The sequence below is a fragment of the Myxocyprinus asiaticus genome, chromosome 6 (assembly GCF_019703515.2).
Source record: "Myxocyprinus asiaticus isolate MX2 ecotype Aquarium Trade chromosome 6, UBuf_Myxa_2, whole genome shotgun sequence".
NCBI lineage: Eukaryota > Metazoa > Chordata > Actinopteri > Cypriniformes > Catostomidae > Myxocyprinus > Myxocyprinus asiaticus.
In genome coordinates, this window is record NC_059349.1 from 3,705,790 (window position 1) to 3,728,720 (window position 22,931).

General features: G+C 41.4%; 2 protein-coding genes across 2 annotated transcripts in view; both read left to right on the top strand.

Annotated features, from left to right (window-relative positions):
- LOC127442946 (gastrula zinc finger protein XlCGF7.1-like) overlaps positions 1–22,931 on the top strand; it is an 898,889-nt gene that overhangs the window by 725,526 nt on the left and 150,432 nt on the right. The gene's annotated exons all lie outside the window — the stretch shown is intronic.
- On the top strand, positions 11,878–22,439 carry LOC127442872 (gastrula zinc finger protein XlCGF57.1-like). The gene is made up of 2 exons (XM_051701157.1): positions 11,878–12,116; positions 17,088–22,439. Exons 1-2 carry the CDS (start codon positions 12,035–12,037, stop codon positions 18,770–18,772), a joined length of 1,767 nt encoding a protein of 588 aa, XP_051557117.1. The 5' UTR covers positions 11,878–12,034; the 3' UTR covers positions 18,773–22,439.

Genomic DNA, 22,931 nt, shown 5'->3' on the forward strand with positions numbered 1-22,931 from the left:
TTTCGGCTGGTGAGCGTTTTGCTGTTTTGACCCGGCGTGATCCTGGGGGTGTGTCTAGTCATCACCCCCCTGGTTCTGTTGCCCACCCTGCTGGCGAGGTGGTCGGCACCCCTGGGTTCCTGTTCTAACGTTCACCTTAATGCGAGGCATCTCATTGCCTTCAAGTGCTAGGTCGCCGTTTTCTGAGGCTTGGATCCCCAGGACTCCGGCATCACCTTCGTGCCCTTGAGCATACCTTCTGATTTTCTGCATGGTAGGGTTGCCTGTTCTGCAGTGTATTGTGATGTCATATTGCATGCTCTCGTGGAGATTGTGAAGGAAGAGAGACTTGAAAGCCTGTTCCTCATCCAGACCTGGTGCGTTATGTCCTTGGAAGTACGCGGTCCTCAGGCATCTGTAATACTCGCGCGGAGACTCATGCCTCTTCTGTGCGATGGTGAAAGCGCCTAGGGTAGCGGAGGCTTCGTCGGTATATGGTGAATACTCCTCACATAGGGCTTTACACAGAGCTGAGTAGCTGTCTCGTGTATCAGTCGGTAACGTTTCCATGAACATGTGGACACTCCTCACAATGGTCTTCTATATGAGCTTGAGTTTTTCACGTGATGAAGCATGAGGTAAGTCAACAAGGCAGCGCTCAATTTCTCTGAGATAATCATCGATGTTTGAATCTCGACTACTCGGGTCAAAGTGCTCTATGTCCCTTGCGAGGGACTTGAGTTGTCAAGTGTGCAAGCCTTGGTGTTGGTATGACCACGGGTCATCTGAGTCATCCGAAACACTATAGTCACTCAGACTGCTATAGCGATGAGGATGACTTCTTCCCCTTCATGGTGGGGATGGAATCCTGACAACGCGTGGGGGTGGGCCCTGTGTTGTGTACAGCTCCCTTGCTAATGGGGCCCTCGAGCCGCTTACACCACTCTGGGCTCTGAAGTAATTTTCCCCTTTTCGTGGTGTGGAATCAGTCTGGTCGAAACGCAAGGTGGCGTGACTGAAAATGGATTGAGGGGGGAAACCAGAAGTAGGGGCACCTGCATCCAAATAGCGGGCCACTGGAGGAGGTTGAAAAGCATCTAGGAGGATGAAGTCAAAGACTGTACCACTAGGGGCAGCTCGGCTCCTAGTGTATGTCCCTGGGTTTCCTAGGGGCACATTTCTACTGGTTGTGCTAAAGAGGGGGCCTTCTTCGATGTCAGATGTTGTGCTGTGCGTTTCCTGGGTGGCCAGGTCAGCAGCTCCACTTACCTGATCTGACTCTGTTCTTAGTTGGGCAGCTTTGAGCTGCCTGTGCAGGGTTCCATTTAACTTCTGCATCCGGGCTTTATCTTCCTGTGCCCGGACTCTCTCAGCTTGGGTGCACCTAACTTCTTGACACAGGCTGAGATTTTCCCTCTGCACCGCTTGGTAGCTGTTCTGCAGCTGGTGAGCTGGGCCTGGTGCTCTGCGGTTTGCAGTTGGGTTCTGCGGTAATGAAGGAAAATTTGCCCCACAAGGTCCAGGATTGTGCGCTCTGGCTTCCCAACCAGGTTGTTGACATAATCAACTAGTTCCTGCAGTGTTTCATCACAACGACTAACATTGTAGCAACTGAGGTTATCTCTCTCCTCTACAGAGTGACGGAGGATAGCGGCAACCACATCTTGCAGTGCTGGGTCATCTGACCTCTGAGGAGCTTCAGCTTTGGCCACGTGGGGCGATTAGTGACTTATTTTACCAGGGCAGTAAAAATGCTTGTGACACATTGGCTCCGATAGCTTGTTGTGTTACAGTTGCTATAATGCTGACACAAACACACAGGTGAGAGGCTTCGACCTGTGGCTTACGGGTTACTGTTATGCAATGTGCGAATTTCACTGCAACCTCTCCTTGGTGGATGTTAATTAGGTGACCTGACACCTCTCTGTAACATCTAGGCGAAAGCGTTAGGAGTTACATAACAACAACAGCAGGCTTGGAGCAGACTATCATAAACTTACCAACCCCTAATCTGCTCTAAGAGCACTTTCACACCACACTGGCTTATGCTTGGCAAGTCGTGAGAAAAGTCAACCGTCAAACAGAACCAAACTTTGAACTAATGATTCAAGTTATTACTTTGGATTCTTATGCATACACACTGTGACAAAACTGGCATGTAGGATGCCTCACACGGGGCACCATTAATGCTGGGGCTTCATTCAGTAGCGGGTTTGATTATTAGCAATAATTAATAATTATCAAATATAATTATTAAAATCAATAGAACATTGATTTGAATCAACAATAGCTTATTAATCCTTTAAATCAACAATTATCAAAGATCATTATTAATTATTAAATTCAACAGAACATTGACTAGAATCAACATTAGCTTGTTACTCCCTCAAATCAACAACCATCAAAGATAATTATTAATGATTAAAATCAATAGAACATGAATAAGGATTAATATTGCACCACCCTGGAATCAGGGACTAATAACCAGACAGTATAGCAGTCTCAATATAAGATTGTTCTCTTAGGAAAGTCGATGTCCGGAGAACATCGACATTCAAAAGGTAAACAATGAAGGCTTGAATCTGAGCACTGACATCCCCTGCCAGCCCTTGGCACAGGTGCATGCAGAACAATACCAAAACACTTCTCTTTAAAGTATAACAAATTTTATTGATGCAGTAATATCAATTAATAATCAATACAATGCAGTCAGGGGGCCTGGATAGCTCAGTGAGCAAAGATGCTGACTACCACCCCTGGAGTTTGCAAGTTTGAATCCCAGGGCCTGCTGAGTGACTCCAGCAAGGTCTCCTAAACAACCAAATTGGCCCGGTTGCTAGAGAGGGTAGAGTCACATGGGGTAACCTCCTCGTGGTCGCTATAATGTGGTTCGCTCTCGGTGGGGCGCGTGGTGAGTTGTGTGTGTATGCCGTGGTGGATGGCGTGAAGCCTCCCACGTGCGCTACGTGTCCGCGGTAACGTGCTCAACAAGCCACGTGATAAAAATGTGTGGGTTGACGGTCTCAGATGCGGAGGCAACTGAGATTCGTCCTCTGCCACCCAGATTGTGGTAAGTCACTACGCCACCACGAGGACTTAGAGTGCATTGGGAATTGGGCATTCCAAATTGGGGAGAAAAAGGGAGAAAAAAATCAATGCATTCAATAAACTTCTGACTTCCAACTACAAATTAAACAGTAACATGATTAGATATCGTAACAGATAAGCCTATAATACATGAGAGGAGAGGAGGGTAGGTGTGTGTGTGTGTGTATGAATGGGTGTGTGTGTATGTGTGTGTGTGTGAGGACAGAAGGATGGCACAAAATGCTGGGTATGGCTCTCGTGGAGAGTGCATCATGTGAGGTTTTCGGCCAGAGAATGTGGCCACGAATGTGGGCAGAGAGACTGGTTAATAGCATCTGTCCATTTAACGCGCGTCTCCGCTGATACGATAACTTGGGGACAAAGCTGGGCTCTATCGCCAAGTTATCTGTTCGCCAAATGTGTGTGCATGTATGTTTGTGAGGGGTCGTGTGTGCGTGTGGTTAGTACGAGAGAGAGAGAACAGAGTGACGGTTGTAGCGATCGTGGGAGAGATAGCAACCGTTAGTTTTATCACTCAACGTCTCGTAATCCGTCCGCCCAGGCATTGGTTCTTTAATGGATAAACTCAGTGTGCTGGTCTCACCCGCAATGGCGGAAATGCACAAACAGCCCAATGTGGTTGGACGACAACACAGCAAATCTCATTCGTGGTAACAGTGAGTAACAGTAATACCTTAAGTATTATTAGCAGCAATGAGCGGACTCGGCAGTCTCTGCCCAGACATAAACCTCTTACTTGAATCACGTGAGGATACAGGTAGAATGTGTGTTCGTCTGTCGTTTGACTCCGACTCGGTTCCTTGAAGCTCGGGTAATGATAGGAGGCCATTTCCTTGCTCTGTTGGAGGGCGGTACAGCGGTTGATCCTCGGCAGGTTGGCGGAGATATAAGCGAAGTCAACTCGGATGAAGAAGGAAGAGAAATCTTCTTTCTTCTCTTCTGCTGGCAAAAGGGTGAGACGTGGATTGCTTGGCGGTCTCCTTCGGATCCGTTAGCGTGCTCGGTGGAAAATGGAGAATCTCGGCTCGTCCAGTGAGATCGAGATTGTATGGCAAACAATGTTCAGGTACGTACGTTACTTCCTTGGACAACAAGGCTACACCTGGGAGCAACAGGGCTGCAACTAGACATGGTGCATACTGTCACTGGAAGCAAGCTTAGGAGGAATCTCTGTGGTTATATACTCTCGATGACATCATGGTTGAGGGACGCGTTCTGTTGTGCGTTTCATCCAATAGGAGTTGAGAGTTCGATCCTTCTGAATTTCACACCTTGGTGTAAAGTGAGCAAGGCTTGATGGGATCTGTAATCTGTTTGATTTTGGCACTGTTTTCGTGTTATCAGGCTTTGAGTGTTCCTGCAGGCCGTGGTCAGGCTTTATGATGGTGTGTAGGCCTGCCTTTGTCTCCTATCTGAGCACATGAGGCCCAACAAATAAATGTGATGGCATTTAACTACTCTCATTGATTACAAATCAAAGGTAATTAACTGATTATTCTATGAATTCAATATTAATCAATTCACGTAAATATTTGTTCTTTCTGTAGGTGTTAATATGTAAAATGATGACGTTTAGATGCAGTCATTATGTCAATACTGAAGAGAATGTACATTTGCTAGAACCAAACTTTACGTAAAAATACAGACGAATTCTCATGAGATCATGTTGGATTATTCCCATCAAAATCCCATGAGCAAAATGTTTGTCAGGTGATCCATGGACACATTTTTGTTTGCTGTTAACAAAGTCTATAGCTGTCACAGAGACCAGTGAGATATCTCAGGACACTTATTTCATTATTATCTAATAGGGAGTAGGACCATTTTTTTGCATACTTTTCCATGAAAAAAATCACTTACAGCACCTTTAAGGCTTGAGTTATCCAGAGACATGGATAATAAAACATGAAGATACTAAGGAACAAAGAGGTTGGTGTCCATTCTTGATTCTTCTGAATGATTGAGAAACAATAAGGCAACAAAGTTCAAAAAAGTTCCTTAGATCTGGCAGCTATAGTTAGAAAATTACAGAAGCAGTAAAAATACATAGAATCTATCTGATTTTATGATATTAACGTGAGAATGACAGAGCTAAACATAAGCAAATAACAGATAATATAAAAAGAGACACTTGGCCTTAAATTAAATTTATGAAATCAGTTAAGTTGAGGTTCAAATGTATTTCTTGTTTCAAATTTGTCACATATTACTATGTTCATTTTAGACTTGATGGAAGTGAAAAAGAAAAGCCAATAACTGAATGACAAGGAAGAGAAACATCAGAATGATAAATCTGATTTAATTTTTGGTGAAAAATCCTCTAGTTGCTCACAAATTCAAAATAATTTCTCACAAAAAACTGGAAGAGCAAGAGCCAAAAATTTCTCTACAGTCATCAAGAAAAATTCCTTTTATGGAAAGATTTTCATGCACAAGGGACACTTTAAGAGTCACATGATAATTCACACTGGAGAAAAGACATTCACATGCCCTCAATTTGGAAAAAGTTTTGCATTAAAACGAGATCTTGAGAGGCACCTGAGAATTCACATGGGAGAGACGCCTTTTACACACTCTCGAAGGGGAAAGAGTTTTGCACTTTAAAGGTAACCTAAGGGTGCATTCACACTAGCACTTTTGGTGCGCACACGGTTTTGAATGACGTCAAAGTTCATTTTGGGGCTGGGTTTTTAGTTGCATTATGTTGTGCATTTGGTCTAATACTTGCGTGCATATTTGCATTGCTTTAACCCCTCTTTGTAAGTCCCGCTTCCCGCACACCAATTGGTTGATTATAAGAGACTGGTCAGGCTTGTTTTAGAGGGATTTTGAATGCTTTTTTTAGTTGGTCAGGCTGGTCTTAGCTAGTCATGCTAATCCTAGCTGGTCAGGGTGGTCTTAGCTGGTCTCCCAGCCTGACCAGAAAAAAAGGGTTCAAAACCCCTCTGAAAACCAGCTAACTGACCAGCCTGGCTGGGTAACCAGCTAAAACTAGCCAAACAGCTTAGGCTGGTTTTAGCTGGTCTTTTTAGCAGGGTGGACAGCAGGGGTCTGTAACATTTTTGATATGTAGTGACATTTATATTTTCCTTGATAATCACTGTGACAAGCCTCCTCCAAAAATAAAGATATACAGTAGACAGACAGACAGATAGATAGTTCAGTTCAGTCCCTTAATCTGGTAGACTGTTGGGGCACCACACAAAACTGAACAACCAGCTTCCTCCATTCCTCTCGATTCTCTGTCTTTCTCAGGGAGTCACTCAATGTCAAGCATGTCCACTCTCGGATGTTGTCTTCCCACCTCTTTCTCTGCCTGCCTCTCTTTCTTTTCCCTTGTACGGTGCCTTGCAGTATTGTCTTGGAATGTCCTGATGATCTTGAGACATGCCCGTACCACTGCAGTTTGCATTTTTTCACAGTGGTCAGGAGGTCCTTATGAGGTCCAATGGCTTGTCTGATCCTTTGCCATATCTCTTCATTGGTGACATGATCTTTGTATGAGACGCCAAGGATCTTTCGGAAGCATCTCATCTCTGTGGCCTTAATCCTTTTCTCTAAGTCAGCTGTTATGGTCCATGATTCACAGGCATAGAGGAATATGGAGATCACTAGTGAATGCATCAGTCTGATCTTTGAGCTGAGTGCAATGTTCTTGTCACTCCAGATGGGCTTCAGTTTTGTCAGCGCTGCTGTTGTCTTCACTATCCTGGAGAGTACTTCAGGCTTCGATCCTTCATCTGTTACAATTGCCCCCAAATACTTAAAGCTGTGGACTATTTCCAGCTTCGTACCATTGACCCTGATGTCAGAACTGAATCCCTTGGTGTTGTTGGTCATCAACTTGGTCTTCTCTGCACTGATCTCCATGCCATAGGCTGTAGAGGTTTGTCGAGGCTCTCTACTAAGCTTGCAAGCTCTTGTTCTTTTCCTGCTAGTCCATCAATGTCGTCAGCAAAACATAAGTTGGTGATTGTTCTGCCTCCGATGCTGACTGTCCCTTCATGCTTTTCCAGCGCATCAGCCATGATTCAGTTCTGCTCGGATGTTGTCCACTCCTGCTGACTTACCATTCTTCAGCGATCTCACTGCTGCTTCTACTTCTTCATGTAGGATAGGGTGGTTGTCATTGATATTTGCTGGAGGGACGTTTAATACCTCTGGATCTATTGTGGCTCGGTGGTTGTAGAGCTCTGCGCAGTACTCTGTCCATCTTTTCAGAATGTCTTGTTCTTCTATGAGGCAGTTTCTAGATTTGTCCTGTATGGAGGTAACTTGCCCTTGTTTTGTGCTTGTTAGATCTTTGACCAGTTGGTATGCTTTCTTGCTATTGTTCCTTTTCAAGTTTCCCTCAATGTCTTTGCACTGTTCTTCTATCCAGTTCTCCTTTGCTTTTTTCATACTTTTCTAGACTTCCTGGTTGACTGCCTTGTACTTCTTTGCCCCTTCTGTATCATTCTTCTTCTTCAGCTCCCTCCTCTTGTCACATATGTCCAGGACATCAGCTGTGACCCAGGGCTTCTTGACTGGGTGATGTCTGCCAAGGATCTCGCTGGCTGTTTTGGTCACTGCTGTGTTGAAGGTGGTGATCAACGTGTCCATGTCTGTATCGTCAGCGTCAAGGATGGTGAGCGGTGCAAATTTCTCACCAATCATTGCTTGGAAGGCCTCTGCAATTTCTGGATCCTTCAGTTTCTCGAGGTCAACCCTTATTCTTGTGTGGCTCTCTTTCATGACCTTCTTTAGATGTAGCCTGAAGGTCATCATCACCAGATCATGGTCACTTCCAATGTCTGCTCCTGGAAAACTTCAAGTCTTGGCGATGTTAACGCTCGACTGTAAGCGCCTCTTCACCATGATGTAGTCAATCTGATTGTGCTGGTATCCGCTTGGGCTGTGCCATGTCCATCTTCTGGATACTTTGTGTTGGCCGAAGGTGTTTTTAAGCATAAGGTCGTTGTAGCTAGTGAATTCCAGGAGACTCAGGCCTCTCTCGTTTGTCTGTGCATTGCAGTATCACCCACATATTCCTTTCCAGTTCTTACAAGCGTCCTCTCCTATCTTGGCATTCCAGTCGCCTTGCACAACCAGAATGTCTTTCCTCTGTGTTTTATCCATAACTTCTTGTAGTCAGTCATAGAAGTCTTCCACATCTGCTTCATCATAATCTGATGTTGGGGCGTATGCCTGTATGATGGTGATGTTAAAAGGGGTTGCCCGGAGTCAGATGGTGATGAGCCGGCTGGAGACAGTACTTACGCTGTCCTTGTGAACAAAGACCCAACTCCATGTTCATTTTTGTCCTCTCTGCCACTGAAATACAGTTTGTGACCTTCCAAAGTAGTTGTTTCTCCAATGTTCTTCCATCTTACCTCACAGAGTCCTAGGATGTTCCAGCGGTATTTGTTCATTTCGTGTGTGAGTTCCTCTAGCTTGCCTGCTGCTCTTAGTGTTCTAACATTCCAGGTGCCAATGGTGATGTTGTTCCTAGCACAAATCTTTCTGCTCTCTGCACCAGTAGCATACATTCCACCTCCGCCCTGAAGCACGACGGAAGGTGCGGTCCTTGGTGACCTGGGCGAAGACCGATCCGGTATGGATTTTGTACTGGTTTTCATATCATGTGGCGTGTCTAGGGCATCTGATGCCTGGCGGAGCCCAACCCTCTCCAGGCCTGACCACAGCCAAATTCCTCCAACTCGGTGGCTCACCTTGGTCATGAAAATGTAGCCGTTGAGCTGTTTTGCAGCCCTTCTGCCCTGGCCATTGACTTCGTCTCGGAAGTTCTTCCGCCCAGTGATGCTGTGTTACCATCACACTATTAACCCATAGCTGAAAGACTCGTGGGGTCCCGTCTAAGTCCCGTCCCGTAAAGCATCTACTGTCCCGTGCAAGTCTCTATGACTTGCCCACTGCCCAGATAGATAGATAGACAGACAAACATAAAGACAAATAGATAGAAAAACAGACAGCACTGTTTTTGCAGAATAAAATAACTTTTATAAAGTTAATGAAATTGAGTCTTCATCTCGTGTGAGTGGTCGATTTTATACAAATATTTCAAAATTACTGTTCATTTCATTGAGTAAATATTTGCAATGAGGAAAACAATGACTGAGTGACAGTGTTGATTTGAGAGTCACTGCCTTCTGTGTGTGAAACATTAAGGACCATGTATGCCAGCATGATAATCTCAGGGGTAACTATTTATTTACACCAGGGAAGTAAGCTATTGTTCTGAAAGCAAAAAGCAACTAATTCTAAAAGAAACTGTAGGCTGTCATCTTCTCAACCGCACAGCGTGACCAACGCAAAGCAGATGTGTTTACTTACGCGACCCTCAACTGCAGTGCCGCTAAACCTGATGTGTGTCGCGCTTTGAGCTGCTCGTGATGAGCCAGCCTTTCTGAAGGGGGAGCCTACAAGGTTAGCATAGAGTAGCATAACGCAACGGTTCCATAGACATTCAATGGGTGGTACACTGGCGAGGAGACAAGAGGCCATTCTTTTTGAATGATTGTCTATATAGGAGATGCTTCCTGACGCTGAATAAACTGCTTTTGTGAGGAAACAGTTCATCACTTAATGAACTGACTGCCTGTCCGCCAATCTTTAACATGTTTCACAAAAAACAATCCTTTTGGAGTGAACTATGTGTGCAGTTTACTACGATAAAATGTATGTTTTATAAAGGAAGTCACAGACGATTTTTTGACAGGTAGGTGTCAGTTTACGGCTCTTCCCATTCGTTTGGATGGTATCCGCAAACTGTGACTTACTGTCGAAACACACTTGTTGACCTTTATACCCTCTCCAATGGTAAAAGCGCGGAGGTTGTTATCACAGTATAGAAGATCTCTGGATGAGCAGTGGCCACTTGAATGGTTTGTCTGTGCTGCGCGCTACTGCTGACTATTGCTGTTTAGTCACACTTTAAGATTTGGCATGCAGGGCGAAGGACTTTACCATGTCGATGGATTAAAATACATACTCATCTCTCTCACTATCACTCGCATGTGAGTGAGTGATTATTACAAATTCCAGTGGTGGATCTAACAATAATTTGTGGACGCCCTGCGGTACCACCGCAGACACCCCGTTGAAGACCCTTGGTCTAAATATCAGGGAAAATGTGATTCTCCATTTCATAACCCCTTTAATGTCAGAGTGATGGAATTAACCTTTAACATTTCACATAAAATAGATTATAGAGGCCCTATTATGCTTTTTGGGATTTTACCTTTCCTTTAGTGTGTAATATAGCTGTTTGTGCATGTAAAAGTTCTGCAAAGTTACAAAGCACAAAGTCCATGCCAATGGGAGTTACTCTCTCCCACAGAAAACACTGCTCCTGAACTGCCTGAAATGCCTGGTTCGCAGTCCAGCCATTACTTCCGTGACATAGCTATGTCACTATGTAACACATTTGCATAATGCCCGCCTAAGGGCTACTTCGGTTATGGTAAGGGGCATTACATTTCTGACACATACTCTAAGCTGACCAATCAGAGCAGACTGGGCATTTTGGAAAGGGGGGCTTTAAAGAGATAGGAGCTACAACAGAGCGTTTCAGACAGAGGGTGAATAGAGCGCTGCAGCAATGTACAGTATGAGAAAAATAATGTGTTTTTTGAACATTAAAGCATGTAAACCTATTCTAGTAGACCCCCAAAATAAAATTATGAACCTGTAACTGAGCATAATATGGGCTCTTTAAATTAAATTGGGGTTCACCCTAATGTAATATCTTTTTATCACCATTGAACTAATTTTGGCAATTTTTGATAATGTGATCAGAAACTATTTTCTTATAAGTTCCTGCTGTATACACACAGTTCTAGCTGGTACTTGAAGAGAAACAGATTCAGCTCATTGAACATGTGAGAAGACAGAGGTGTTGTACAGGTCATTCAAATGGACTATCTGCTCTATACATGACCTAGCAAACACAGTTCTACCTTTAAGACCAAGATTCTTTCTTAATAAAGTTGGCGAAAGACAGTCAACAGAAATTCCACAAACCCTGTTTGAGCAGAGAGTGTGATGAGTGATTTTTGAGTATGCAACGTTTGCAACCCTGTTTTTTTATTTACTTTATTTATTTTTATTCACACTTATATGTATAAAGAAGCAAACACACTGTTACTATAAAGTGTATGAAGAGACAAATGTTCAACAGAAAGACAATAATGTAAAAACGAGCAAGTTATTTGTATTCAATTTGTTTTATTAATGTTTCATTGGTGTCAGATTAAAAGTAATCCTTCAATAGCTGTTATCTGTTATTTTAGGCTACTAAAATGTAGTTTCTTGTTTTCAAACAGCAAACACTTATGTTCACTAAATTTACTCATAATAAAGTCAAACCTCATCTTGTTATCCTTAAGGAGTTATTTAATTAATGCCAATAGCCTGACAGAAAAATATATATATATATATATATATATATGTTTGGTTTTTATTTGAGCTGCTGAAAAGCCTCTTTCACCATTTTTGATATCTATTTTAAAATCTTTAAAATCTATGTAAATTGAAAACAAATTTAAACACAATTCAGCTAAAAAACAAGATACATATAAAAATGGCTATTGAGATAATTGTATTAATTGGATAGCTATGGTGAACAGATAAGCAAATAAAACTCATGCATGCATTTATGGGGCTAAAGTAGCATCGTAGGGTTAAACATTTAGCACATGTTTTATTCTCCGCCTATAGGGACTCTTATTTTGAAATGATTGTCTTGCCCAGTTTGCCATCAGCCATTTTGTTCAGTTGCAGCAGGAAGTAGTATGCTGAGTACAGGGCTGCATTTATGTGCATCATGACATTTGCTTTTATGGCTTTCCTGAGATACTATTTGTCTGTAAGTAATATAAGGTTGATTTAATGAGATAAATGTGCATTTGTAGCCATTAAAGCCTACAGGCATACTATTTAAAAAATAATGTCTATTAAAGAGGAGAAAGAAGACTTTAGTGATCCAGAGCCACAGCTAATTGAAAATGAAGATAATGAGGAAAAAAGAGGTTAGTGTCAATTCTTGTTTCTTCATAATGATTGTTGAGGAACTGGTAGTTCACCCAAAAATGAAAATTCTCATTTTGTTCCTCACCCTAATGCCATCCTAGATGTGTATGACTTTATTTCTTCTGCTGAACACAAACTAAGATTTTTAGAAGAATATCTCAGCTCTGTAGGTCCTTACAATCAAGTGAATGGTGACCAGACCTTTGTAGCTCCAAAAATCACATAAAGGAAACATAAAAGTACTCCATATGATTATATATTCAGAAGCGATATGATAGGTGTGGGTGAAAAATGAATACATTTTTAAGTTGTTTTTTTTTAATTTTTTTACTCTATCCACTTTCACTTTTACATCTGAAAGTCACATGTGGTGCCTGTTTAGTTTCACATCTGAAAGTAAAAGTGGAGATTTAGAGTAATAAAAGGAGTTAAAGGTGCACTCAGTAATTATTTCCTCATTAAAAAGTTTAACTCCTAAAGACATGGATTGTAATTTTGCAATATATGTAATACTTTGTTACTTTTATATAGTGCTTTAGCATAGGGGGAATCTCCTCACCCACCACCAGTGTGCAGCATCCACCTGGATGATGTGATGGCAGGCATAGTGTGCCAGTATGCTCACCACACACCAGCTATTGATGGAGAGTAGAGTGATGTAGCCAATTCAGGGATGGGGATTATTAGGACACCATGATAGATAAGGGCAAATGGGGGGAATTTGGCCAGGACACCGGGGTACATCCCTACTCTTTATGAGAAGTGCCCTGGGATTTTTAATGACCAAAGAGAGTCAGGGCCTCGGTTTAATGTCTCATCTGAAGGACGGTGCCTTTTTACAGTATAGTGTTCCCTTCACTATAATGGAGCATTAGGCCTCCATAATACCTCTTCCATATGTAGGAAATCATGACCACTTATATTAAAATGAAAATTCTAGTCCAGGGGCAGATCTAGAAAAAATTGTATGGGCTGGCATGCATACTACGAGGGGTGGCAACACCAAAGCAAGCGCCCATACGTAGTTCTTATGTATTAAGGCACCAAGCTTCATAACAACAATTAAGTACTAGTTCATTAATTGGAGTCACTATCAAATTACAAATGTCCATGAATTAGTGAAACAACTGCATTTCTGCAGAAACCACATAGTAACCATATTGCTGCTGATTTGCCAAGATAAATGTTTTTTTTGCTTTGCATAATAAAAAAATGAGGAGGGGGGTGGGGAATAAAACTCGTAACACTAAAACATCTGAAATTTTCCAACAAACTCACCTAAATCTCAATTCCTGTATAGGTCAGATGGAGCCTGCAGAAATCAAAATAAACCCGCAAAATAAAATTATGAACCTGTAAATTAGCATAATATGGGCTCTTTAAATAAAATGCAATAAAAGATGCAGGGAGACGAGAGTAGCGGAAACAAACATTTATTGACAGTTCCGTATATGAAAAAACTGCGAACTCCAAAGTTCAGACAGCGACAACCACAAACTCTCCGCACCAGAAGCGGGAACCCTGAAAAAAAGTCAATGTGAATCCGATGGAACAGTTCATGAACACCCGTCTCCCAACTCACCTGGTTACCGCACACCTGAGAGCGATTAAAAGAGAGTCAAATACACTGATGACAGCCGCAACAAACACTTCTAATAACATTCAAAATAACACATTCCAACGCTGGATTGCAGTCAAAACACACAGAGATGAAATAGAGACTCCTACTCAAGAACTGGAGATGTTACATCTGGATTATACACATACCTGATAAAAGCTATTTCAAAAAGTGGTGAGGACATGTCTCACCCGTCTCAACCCATAACTGACAGAAATGTACCTAATAATCATTCAGTGAATACTTGGAAACAACTGAGAAATTAATCTTTTACCTCTTTTTGTCCACGTATTTGTCCTTGTGGTCATTGTTGTTGAGAAAATAAGCTCATCAACTTGTGAAAACTAGGCGCAAATTTGCCACTCGTTATTTTCTCATGCAAATGAGCTTTTGATTCGCTGCAAATGTTTGCTAGAAGTTTGCCGCTCTTCGCCGGTACTGGTGAACCTCAGGCAAACCTCTGGCAACAATGGACAATTTGCCGCAAGTTTGCCGCAAAGCTCATTTGCATGTGAAAATTATCAGTGCCGAATTTGCGGCAAGTTTGTGGCAAATTTGTCATGAACTCTCTATTTTCATTAGGAGAGAGCCCAAACACTGCACATGCGCTGCAATAGTAGGTACACGATTCGGTGATGTTGTGATTGGCCGCTGCTATAATCAATCATGCTATGGGTCTGTAGTCATTTGTGTGTTTGGTGAGAGTTAAGGCAGTTCGACATGAATAAACCCCTTCACAGTGTCATCATCAACTCTACAGTGCATTCTGAAAGTATTCAGACCCCTTAATTTTTTTCACATTTGGTTATGTTGCAGCCTTATGTTAAAATGCTTTAAATTATTTTTTCACATCAATCTACACTCTATACATACCCCATATTGACAAAGCAAAAACCAGATTTTTGATAACTTTGCAAATGTATTAAAAAGAAAAAACTGAAATACCACACTAACAAAAGTATTCAGACCTTTAACTCAGTACTTAGATGAACCACCTTTGGCAGCGATTCCAGCCTCATGTCTTTTTGGTTATGATGCAACAAGATTTGCACACCTGGATTTGGGGATTTTCTGCCATTCTTCTCTGCAGATCCTCTCAAGCTCTGTCAGGTTGGATGGGGACCATCTGTGGACAGCCATTTTCAGGTCTCACTCAGAGATGTTCGATTGGGTTCAAGTCTGGGTTCTGGCTGGGCCACTCAAGGACATTCACAGAGTTGTCCCTAAGCCACTCTTGCATTGTCTTGGCTGTGTGCTTAGGGTCATTGTCCTGTTGGAAGGTGAACCTTTGGCCCAGTCCGAGGTCCTGAGCGCTCTGGACCAGGTTTTCATTAAGGAAATCGCTGTATTTTACTGCGTTCAGCTTTCCTTCAACCCTGACCATTCCCTCAGTCCCTGCCACTGAAAAACACCCCCACAGTATGATGCTACCACCGCCATGTTTCACCGTTGGTATGGTATTGCGCAGGTGGTGCAGGTGATGAGCGGTGCCTTGCTTCCTCCAGACATGATGCTTGGAATTGAGGCCCAACCTTATTTTCATCAGACTGGAGAATCTTGTTTCTCACAGTCTGAGAGTACTTTAGGTGCTTATTTATGTGTCTTGCACTGAGGAGAGGCTTTCCGTCTGGCCACTATGCCATAAAGCCCAGATCGGTGGAGTGTTGCAGTGATGGTTGTCCTTATGCAAGTTTCTCCCATCTCCACACATGAACTCTGGAGCTCAACCAGAGTGACCATCGGGTTCTTGGTCACCTCTCTTACCAAGGTCCTTCTCCCCCGATTGCTCAGTTTGGCCAGGCGGACAGCTCTAGGAAGAGTCCTGGTTGTTCCAAACTTCCATTTAAGAATTATGGGGGCCACTGTGCTCTTGGGAACCTTCAATGCAGCCAATTTTTTTTTTTTTTTTTTTTTTTTAATGCTTACCCAGATCTGTGCCTCGACACAATCCTGTCTCTGAGCTCTGCAGGCAGTTCCTTTGACCTCATGGCTTGGTTTTTGCTCTGATATGCATTTTCAGCTGTGAAACCTTATATAGACAAGTGTGCCTTTCCAAATTATGTCCAATCAATTGAGTTTTCCACAGGTGGACTCCAATCAAAGTGTAGAACATCTCAATGATGATCCAGAGAAAGGGGATGCACCTGAGCTAAATTTTAAGTGTCATAGCAAAGGGTCTGAATACTTATGTCAATGTGATATTTCAGTTTTTCCTTTTTAATACATTTGCAAGTTATCAAAAATCTGGTTTTTGCTTTGTCATTATGGTGTAAGGAGTGTAGATTGATGTGAAAACAATAATGATTTAAAGCATTTTAGCAACAGAACAAAATGTGAAAAAAAATGAGCGGGTCTGAATGCACTGTACGTCCATTTATGTTTAATACATTTGGATTCTTATGCTCGGGTGGCAGATGGGGTGGTAAAGCTAATTTTTAGGGTGGCAGCTGCCACCCAGTGCCAACCTTGTGGCCACGCCCCTGCTCCAGTCATATCAGTAACCTTATAAAAGTTGTTTTATTCTACATGGAGAGGGTCTGCACATGGGGGCTGCCATGTTAAAATCACATGATCAGCCGAATACTACTCGCTTAATCTCAGTAACCTTTCTGTTTTTTGACACTTTCACTCACTGATTAAAGTAATCATGGCTGACTGTGAATACTGCATTTATACAATGGCATCTGAAATGGAAAACTTGATTTTAAATGATGCTGCATTCTAACCACTAGGTGTCAGTGTAAGTCCAAGGTAACATAGACAAAAGTTACTGAGTGTACCTTTTTGTTACTGATTTGTATCTGTTTCTCACCCACATCTATCATATTGCTTCTAAAGACATAGATTTGACCACTGGAGTCATATGAATTAGTTTTATGTTTCCTTTATGTGATTTTTGGAGCTACAAAGGCCTGATCACCATTCACTTGCACTGTATGCACCTGCAGAGCTGAAATATTCTTCTAAAAATCTTTATTTGTGTTCTGCTGAAGAAAGAAAGTCATACACATCTGGGATGGCATGAGGGCAACTAAATAATGGGAGCATTTTCAGTTTTTGGTGAACTGTCCCTTTTTCAAGTTTCAAACAGTTCTCTAGATCTGGCAGCTTTAGTGAAAAAAAAATAGAAACAGTAAAATGACAGTTTTCTAAATGTTCTGATTCTAATTTTGAGCAAAATTATGATATTAATTTATGATTTTAACTACAGAATGACTGAACTAACCATAAGTATGTCAGAGAAAACATAAAAACAGACACATGGCCTAAAATTTAATTGATTAAATTAATTACATTGAGGTTCAGATGTATTTCTTGTTTCACATTTGTCACAATTTTCTGTTCATTTTAGACTTGATCGAGGTGGAAGTGGAAGTGGAAAGTCAAGAACTGAATGACGTGGAGCAGAAACAGCAGTGTGATAAATCTGTCAATTTCAAAACTAGTGAAAAATCTCCCAGCTCACAGTCTAAAAATAATTTCTCACAGAAAAAAACTCATAGAACAAGAGCAAAGAATTCTATCACATGCCCTCAGTGTGGAAAGAGTTTCACTAAAAAAGGAAACCTTAACACTCACTTAAAACTTCACTCTGGAGAAAGGCCTTTCACATGCCCTCAGTGTGGAAAGAGTTTCTCACTTAAAGGAAACCTAAAGAGTCACATGATGATTCACACTGGAGAGAAGCCTTTCGCATGCCCTCAATGTGAAAAGAGTTTTGCAATAAAACCAGATCTTGAGAGACACCTGAGAATTCACACCGGAGAGAAGCCTTTCACATGCCCCAAGTGTATAAAGAGATTCACACAAAAAGAAAGCCTTAAGCGGCACCTAAGTCTTCATTCTGGAGAGAAGCCTTTCACATGCCCTCAGTGTGAAAAGAGTTTCACACAGAGAAAACAGCTTGAAGTTCACATGATAATCCACACTGGAGAGAACCCTTTCACTTGTCATCAGTGTGGAAAGAGTTTCACACAAAAGGGAAACCTTAACACTCACTTAAAACTTCACTCTGGAGAGAAGCCTTTCACTTGCCCTCAGTGTGGAAAGAGTTTCTCACTTAAAGGAAATCTAAAGAGTCACATGATGCTTCACACTGGAGAAAAGACTTTCACCTGCCCTCAATGTGGAAAGAGTTTCGCAATAAAACAAGATCTTGAGAGACACCTGAGAACTCACTTCGGAGAAAAGCCTTTCACATGCCATCAGTGTGGAAAGAGTTTTACACAAAAAGGAAACCTTAACACTCACTTAAAACTTCATTCTGGAGAGAAGCCTTTTACATGCCAATGTGGAAAGAGTTTCTCACTCAAAGGAAACCTAAAGAGTCACATGATGCTTCACACTGGAGAGAAGCCCTTCACATGCCTTCAGTGTGAAAAAAGTTTCACAGTGAGAAAACAGCTTGAGGTTCACATGAAAATCCACACAGGAGAGAACCCTTTCACCTGCCATCAGTGTGGAAAGAATTTCACACAAAAAGGAGATCTTGAGAGGCACCTGAGAACTCACACTGGAGAGAAGCCTTTCACATGCACTCAGTGTGGAAAGAGTTTCACACAGAAAATACACCTTAAGAGGCACCTGAGTCTTCACTCTGGAGAGAAGCCTTTCACGTGCTTTCAGTGTGGAAAGAATTACGCAGAGAGAGGACAGCTTGAGGTTCACATGAAAATCCACACAGGAGAGAACCCTTTCCTCTGCCATCAGTGTGGAAAGAGTTTTACACAAAAAGGAGATCTTGAGAAGCACCTAAGAATTCACACAGGAGAGAAGCCTTTCACATGCCTTCAGTGTGGAAAGATTTTCACTCAAAAAATACACCTTAAGAGGCACCTAAGTCTTCGCTGTGGAGAGAAGCCACTGTCCCTTTTCTCTAATGACCCTCAGAGGGAGATAGCTGTGCCCCTTATCGGTGTCCCTCCAACGGAGATTGTTCTGCCCCTTTGCTGTGGTGCCACTATGGAGAAGTGTGCAACCCCACCCCCAACTGACGTAGCAGCCTCTGTGGATGCCAAACATAAAACATTCCCTTAAAGCAATGATGTTTGAAATGTAAAGATGTACAAATCACATCCTGTAGCATTGAATTCAACAGAAATTGCAGTGTTGTTACAAAACCCAAAGAATGTGTGAGCAGAGAGCATGATGAGTGTTTTTTATGATGATTCTTAGGCTCTTTTTACGTACAGAAGCAAACATGTTAATTAAACTATAAAGTGCAAGAATTCAATTCAAGTGCAAAAATGAGCGAGTTATTTGTATTTGCATTGTTGTATTATTGATGATTTATTGGTGTCAGATTGAGATTAGTGGTCGACCTATATAGGTTTTTTAATGGCTGATGCCGATAGGCCAATACAATGATATATCACACAATTTAATATAGTAAATAACAAAATTGCTAAAAAAAAAAAATTAATGAACTCTTATGTAGCACTAAATGTACTTAATTTCACACAAAACTTTAACTTTGTATAAAATAATCTAAAAAAATATTGTATATTAAATTGAAGATAGCAGATCTTCTGAATTCTGTTTAGTCATCAAATTTTAGTAATTTATTTGCACATGATGAAATTATTAATATATTAGGAAGAAGGAAATAACAGTACACACAGTAGTCCAGCAACAATGGATGGCGTGTCCATGTTAGCAATTGCATTTTCTCAAAACATACTAAATCAAATCAATTGCACATGCAGTGCATAGTGAATAAGACATTTACTCATTGCGCACGTGAAGCGTTTTTACTTTGAAATTGCATTCACGTGCTCTGACGCAATCTTCTGACAGATTAAATGGCCTGGATCGCCTGATTGGATTGTTATGGGCTGTGTCCGAAACCAGAAAAATGCTGCCTTCGGTGGATGTAAAAGAGACAGGATGAAAATAACTGTTAGGAGACTAGTTTCCATAAGAGTTCCATTCATATGAAACAGCTGTCAGTTAAGCCATTAACTGATTAAGCAGCAAGTCAGCTGCTTACGTTTTGGATGTGACCATCATGATTTGTGAATTAGAGGAACTTTTGATCCTGATCCTGAACTTTTTGATTCTGGCTGATAGAATACGTGCTTCAGAGGACGATATTAGATGAGCGCTCGACGGGAAGAAAATGCTGGATTTTCGTGAGGCTCGTGAATTATATCTTTTTAAACAAGATATCTGCATATTTGCCGATGGTATATAATAGTTTCATTGATATTTGAATTTTATCATTAGAAAAGTTACAGGGAACTGTTGAGGACAGACTGTTAGAATACATGCTTCAGAGGAAGATTTATGGGTGTTCCACAGGATGCTGGATCTGCTCAAGTTGTGTGAGGTTGGTTTATTACATCTGTTTAAATGAGATATGTGCATATTTGCAGACGGTTTATGATATTAGTTTATTGATATTTGCCTTTTATCATTAGACAAGACAGTTAAAAGTTATAAGGAACTGTTGATGAGAGAGAGGGAGAATGAAACAGGCGAGCATCAGTCGTGGCTCTGATATGTGGACCGTTTAAATGAGACTGTGTTGCTCACTGGTCTATTTTTGTATTAACACGATGGCATGTAATAACAAAACAAACCATGACTGGTTGTTTACATGTCTCAGATGCTTCACATGCAAGCAGGTGATTCTCCACGTCCTCAAGAAACAAATCGGCCAAAAGGGAAAATTCATCCGCCGATGCTGTTAATAAAAAAAAAATCTGAATATTGGCCGATTTATCGGCCTCGGCGATATATCAGTCAACCACTAATTAAGATAGTAGTCCACTTTGAATAGAGCTCTTTTAAAAGCTATTATGTAGGTACTAATGTGGTTTTCTTCTCTGTGTTCCTAACAGCAAACACCTTTTGTACACTTAATTTACTCATAATAAAGTCAAACATCTGCTGATTATCCTTAAGGGGTTGTTTCGTTAATGTCAATAGCCTTACAGAAATAAGAGGACTATTACTGTTAATAGAGCTGCTGAAAAGCTGCTTACCTCACTACCGTGACCATTCTTTCAGCATTTGGCAACACCCACTTACCCACTGCAGTCTGTATGGCCCTCTGCCTGGCTCAAAGCTCTTTACTAATCCTCCAAAACTCCTCCATTGCAGTTACTGGGGTTTTCTGTAGCAGCTCACAATATTTAAATACTGTATGTCACGGTTATAGTGACTGCCACTCTATTTATAGCCATGTCGACAAAGTTTTTCTAACTGGAGTAGATCTTTTTGCGTGAGGCCACTGCCCACAAGCATCAACTGCCCCTGCCTGTTTAACTCTATAGGTCCCTGTGGCTGTATACAGCTTCAGTCCTCTTGGCTTTCATTGTGATGCAGACCCTAGCGTGAGGTTGCCTTCGTAAGCGGCGGATACTTAATGTTGCTTAACCTCGTAAAACTCACTGCCTGGCCAAAAAAAAAAGAGTCGCATACTCTAATATTTCGTTGGACCGCCTTTAGCTTTTATTAAGGCGCGAAATTGTCATGGCATTGTTTCGACAGCCTTATGCAATGTCACAACATTTATTTCCATCCAGAATTGCATAAATTTTTTTGCAGAGATCTTGTATTGATGACGGGAGAATCGAACCACTCCGTAAAGTCTTCTCCAGCACATCCCAAAGACTTTCAATTGGTTTAAGGTCAGGACTCTGTGGTGGCCAGTTCATGTATGAAAATGATTCCTCATGCTCCCTGAACCACTCTTTCACAATTTGAGCCCAATGAATCTTGGCATTGTTGTCCTGGAATATGCCCGTGCCGTCAGGGAAGAAAAATTAGCCTCACTAACAAGTGGCTTTCTTGTGGCCACACAGCTTTTAGTCCCAATCCTGTAAGATCTCGTTGCATTGGGCATGTGGAAATGCTCTTACTTTCATTATTAAAGCTAGAGTATGCAATTTATACCAGAAGCATTTTTTGTTATACTGGTTGAAAGTCTCTTTGCAACCTGACAGCAATCAACTGCAGGCAAGTGGCGTATTCAGAAAGCTGTTTTAAAACAGTGTTTAATTTTGCAATTCCATTCGGTGGCTCTAGTGTCGCAGAAATGACATACTCCAGCTTTAAACACAGCTGTGAGTTCTACTGTCGATTTTTTACAATGTGACTTCAAGTGTTTTAGTGATCTCCGATCACGATCATTCAAGATTTTTTTCTTACCACATTTCTTCCACGAAGCTGAAGGTTCACCACCATCCTTCCAGGTTTTAATAATGTGCTGGACAGTTCTTAACCCAGTACCAGTGATTTTAGCAATCTCCTTAGTTGTTTCCTTTGCTTGATGCAGGCCAATAATTTGCCCCTTCTGAAACACAGTAACATCTTTTCCATGACCACGGGTACGTCTTCCGACATGGTTGTTTAAGAAATGAGGAACAACACAAATTCAAATGGTGATTTTTTTTTTTTTTTTTTTGGCTAGGTAGTGTACAAGCTGAGGACAATCAAAATGTTGTTCATCCTCAGCGTCCTCAGTTTGTGCCATTTTTAATGTTTTGTCATCACTTTTAATTTAAATTAGCTTTTTAGTGAATGAGTTTCCATAAAATGTTAAGTTAAGTGAACTTGTCTGGGCTTATAGTGTATACATATGTGTGTATCTGATTGCTTCACAGATGATTTAAAAAAATAAAATAAATCCAGCAAACATAAATTTCAAGTTTTGGCTCTGCCACTGCTTAATTAAATAAGGAGATGATAACAGTATATCTCCACTGCAAACAAAGCCTGCTTTTATTCACCTGCTTTTTACTCACTGGTCACCATGATGGCAGCTTTATGCACTTTTGTTTGTAAACTGTATAAAAAATTTGTATTGCTACTATGGCCCGCAGGTCTATGGAGCTAAGGCTCTGTTATTTACGCCTCCTAAATATAGGCATAAACATATGAAGTCATCTCACCATCAGTGCAATCTAAGCCCCCTTTTCTCTATCTGCTGTTATTTGCAGGTCAGTTTAGTGCCCTTGAACTATTACTTTTGCTAGACATCACTCTATATTCTTCTTTCTTCACCCATGATGATCTGCAGGCCACTGAATCTAGCTCTGCATTCTTTAACAATAATAAACTATAATAATCATTGGTAATTATAATTGTTGTGCCAGTATTTTATATTAGGAGTTTGGAGTAAATCAGCAGTTTTCAGATATCTCAAAACACTGACAGATTTACCACATGGGTGTGTCCTTTCTCACTTGGT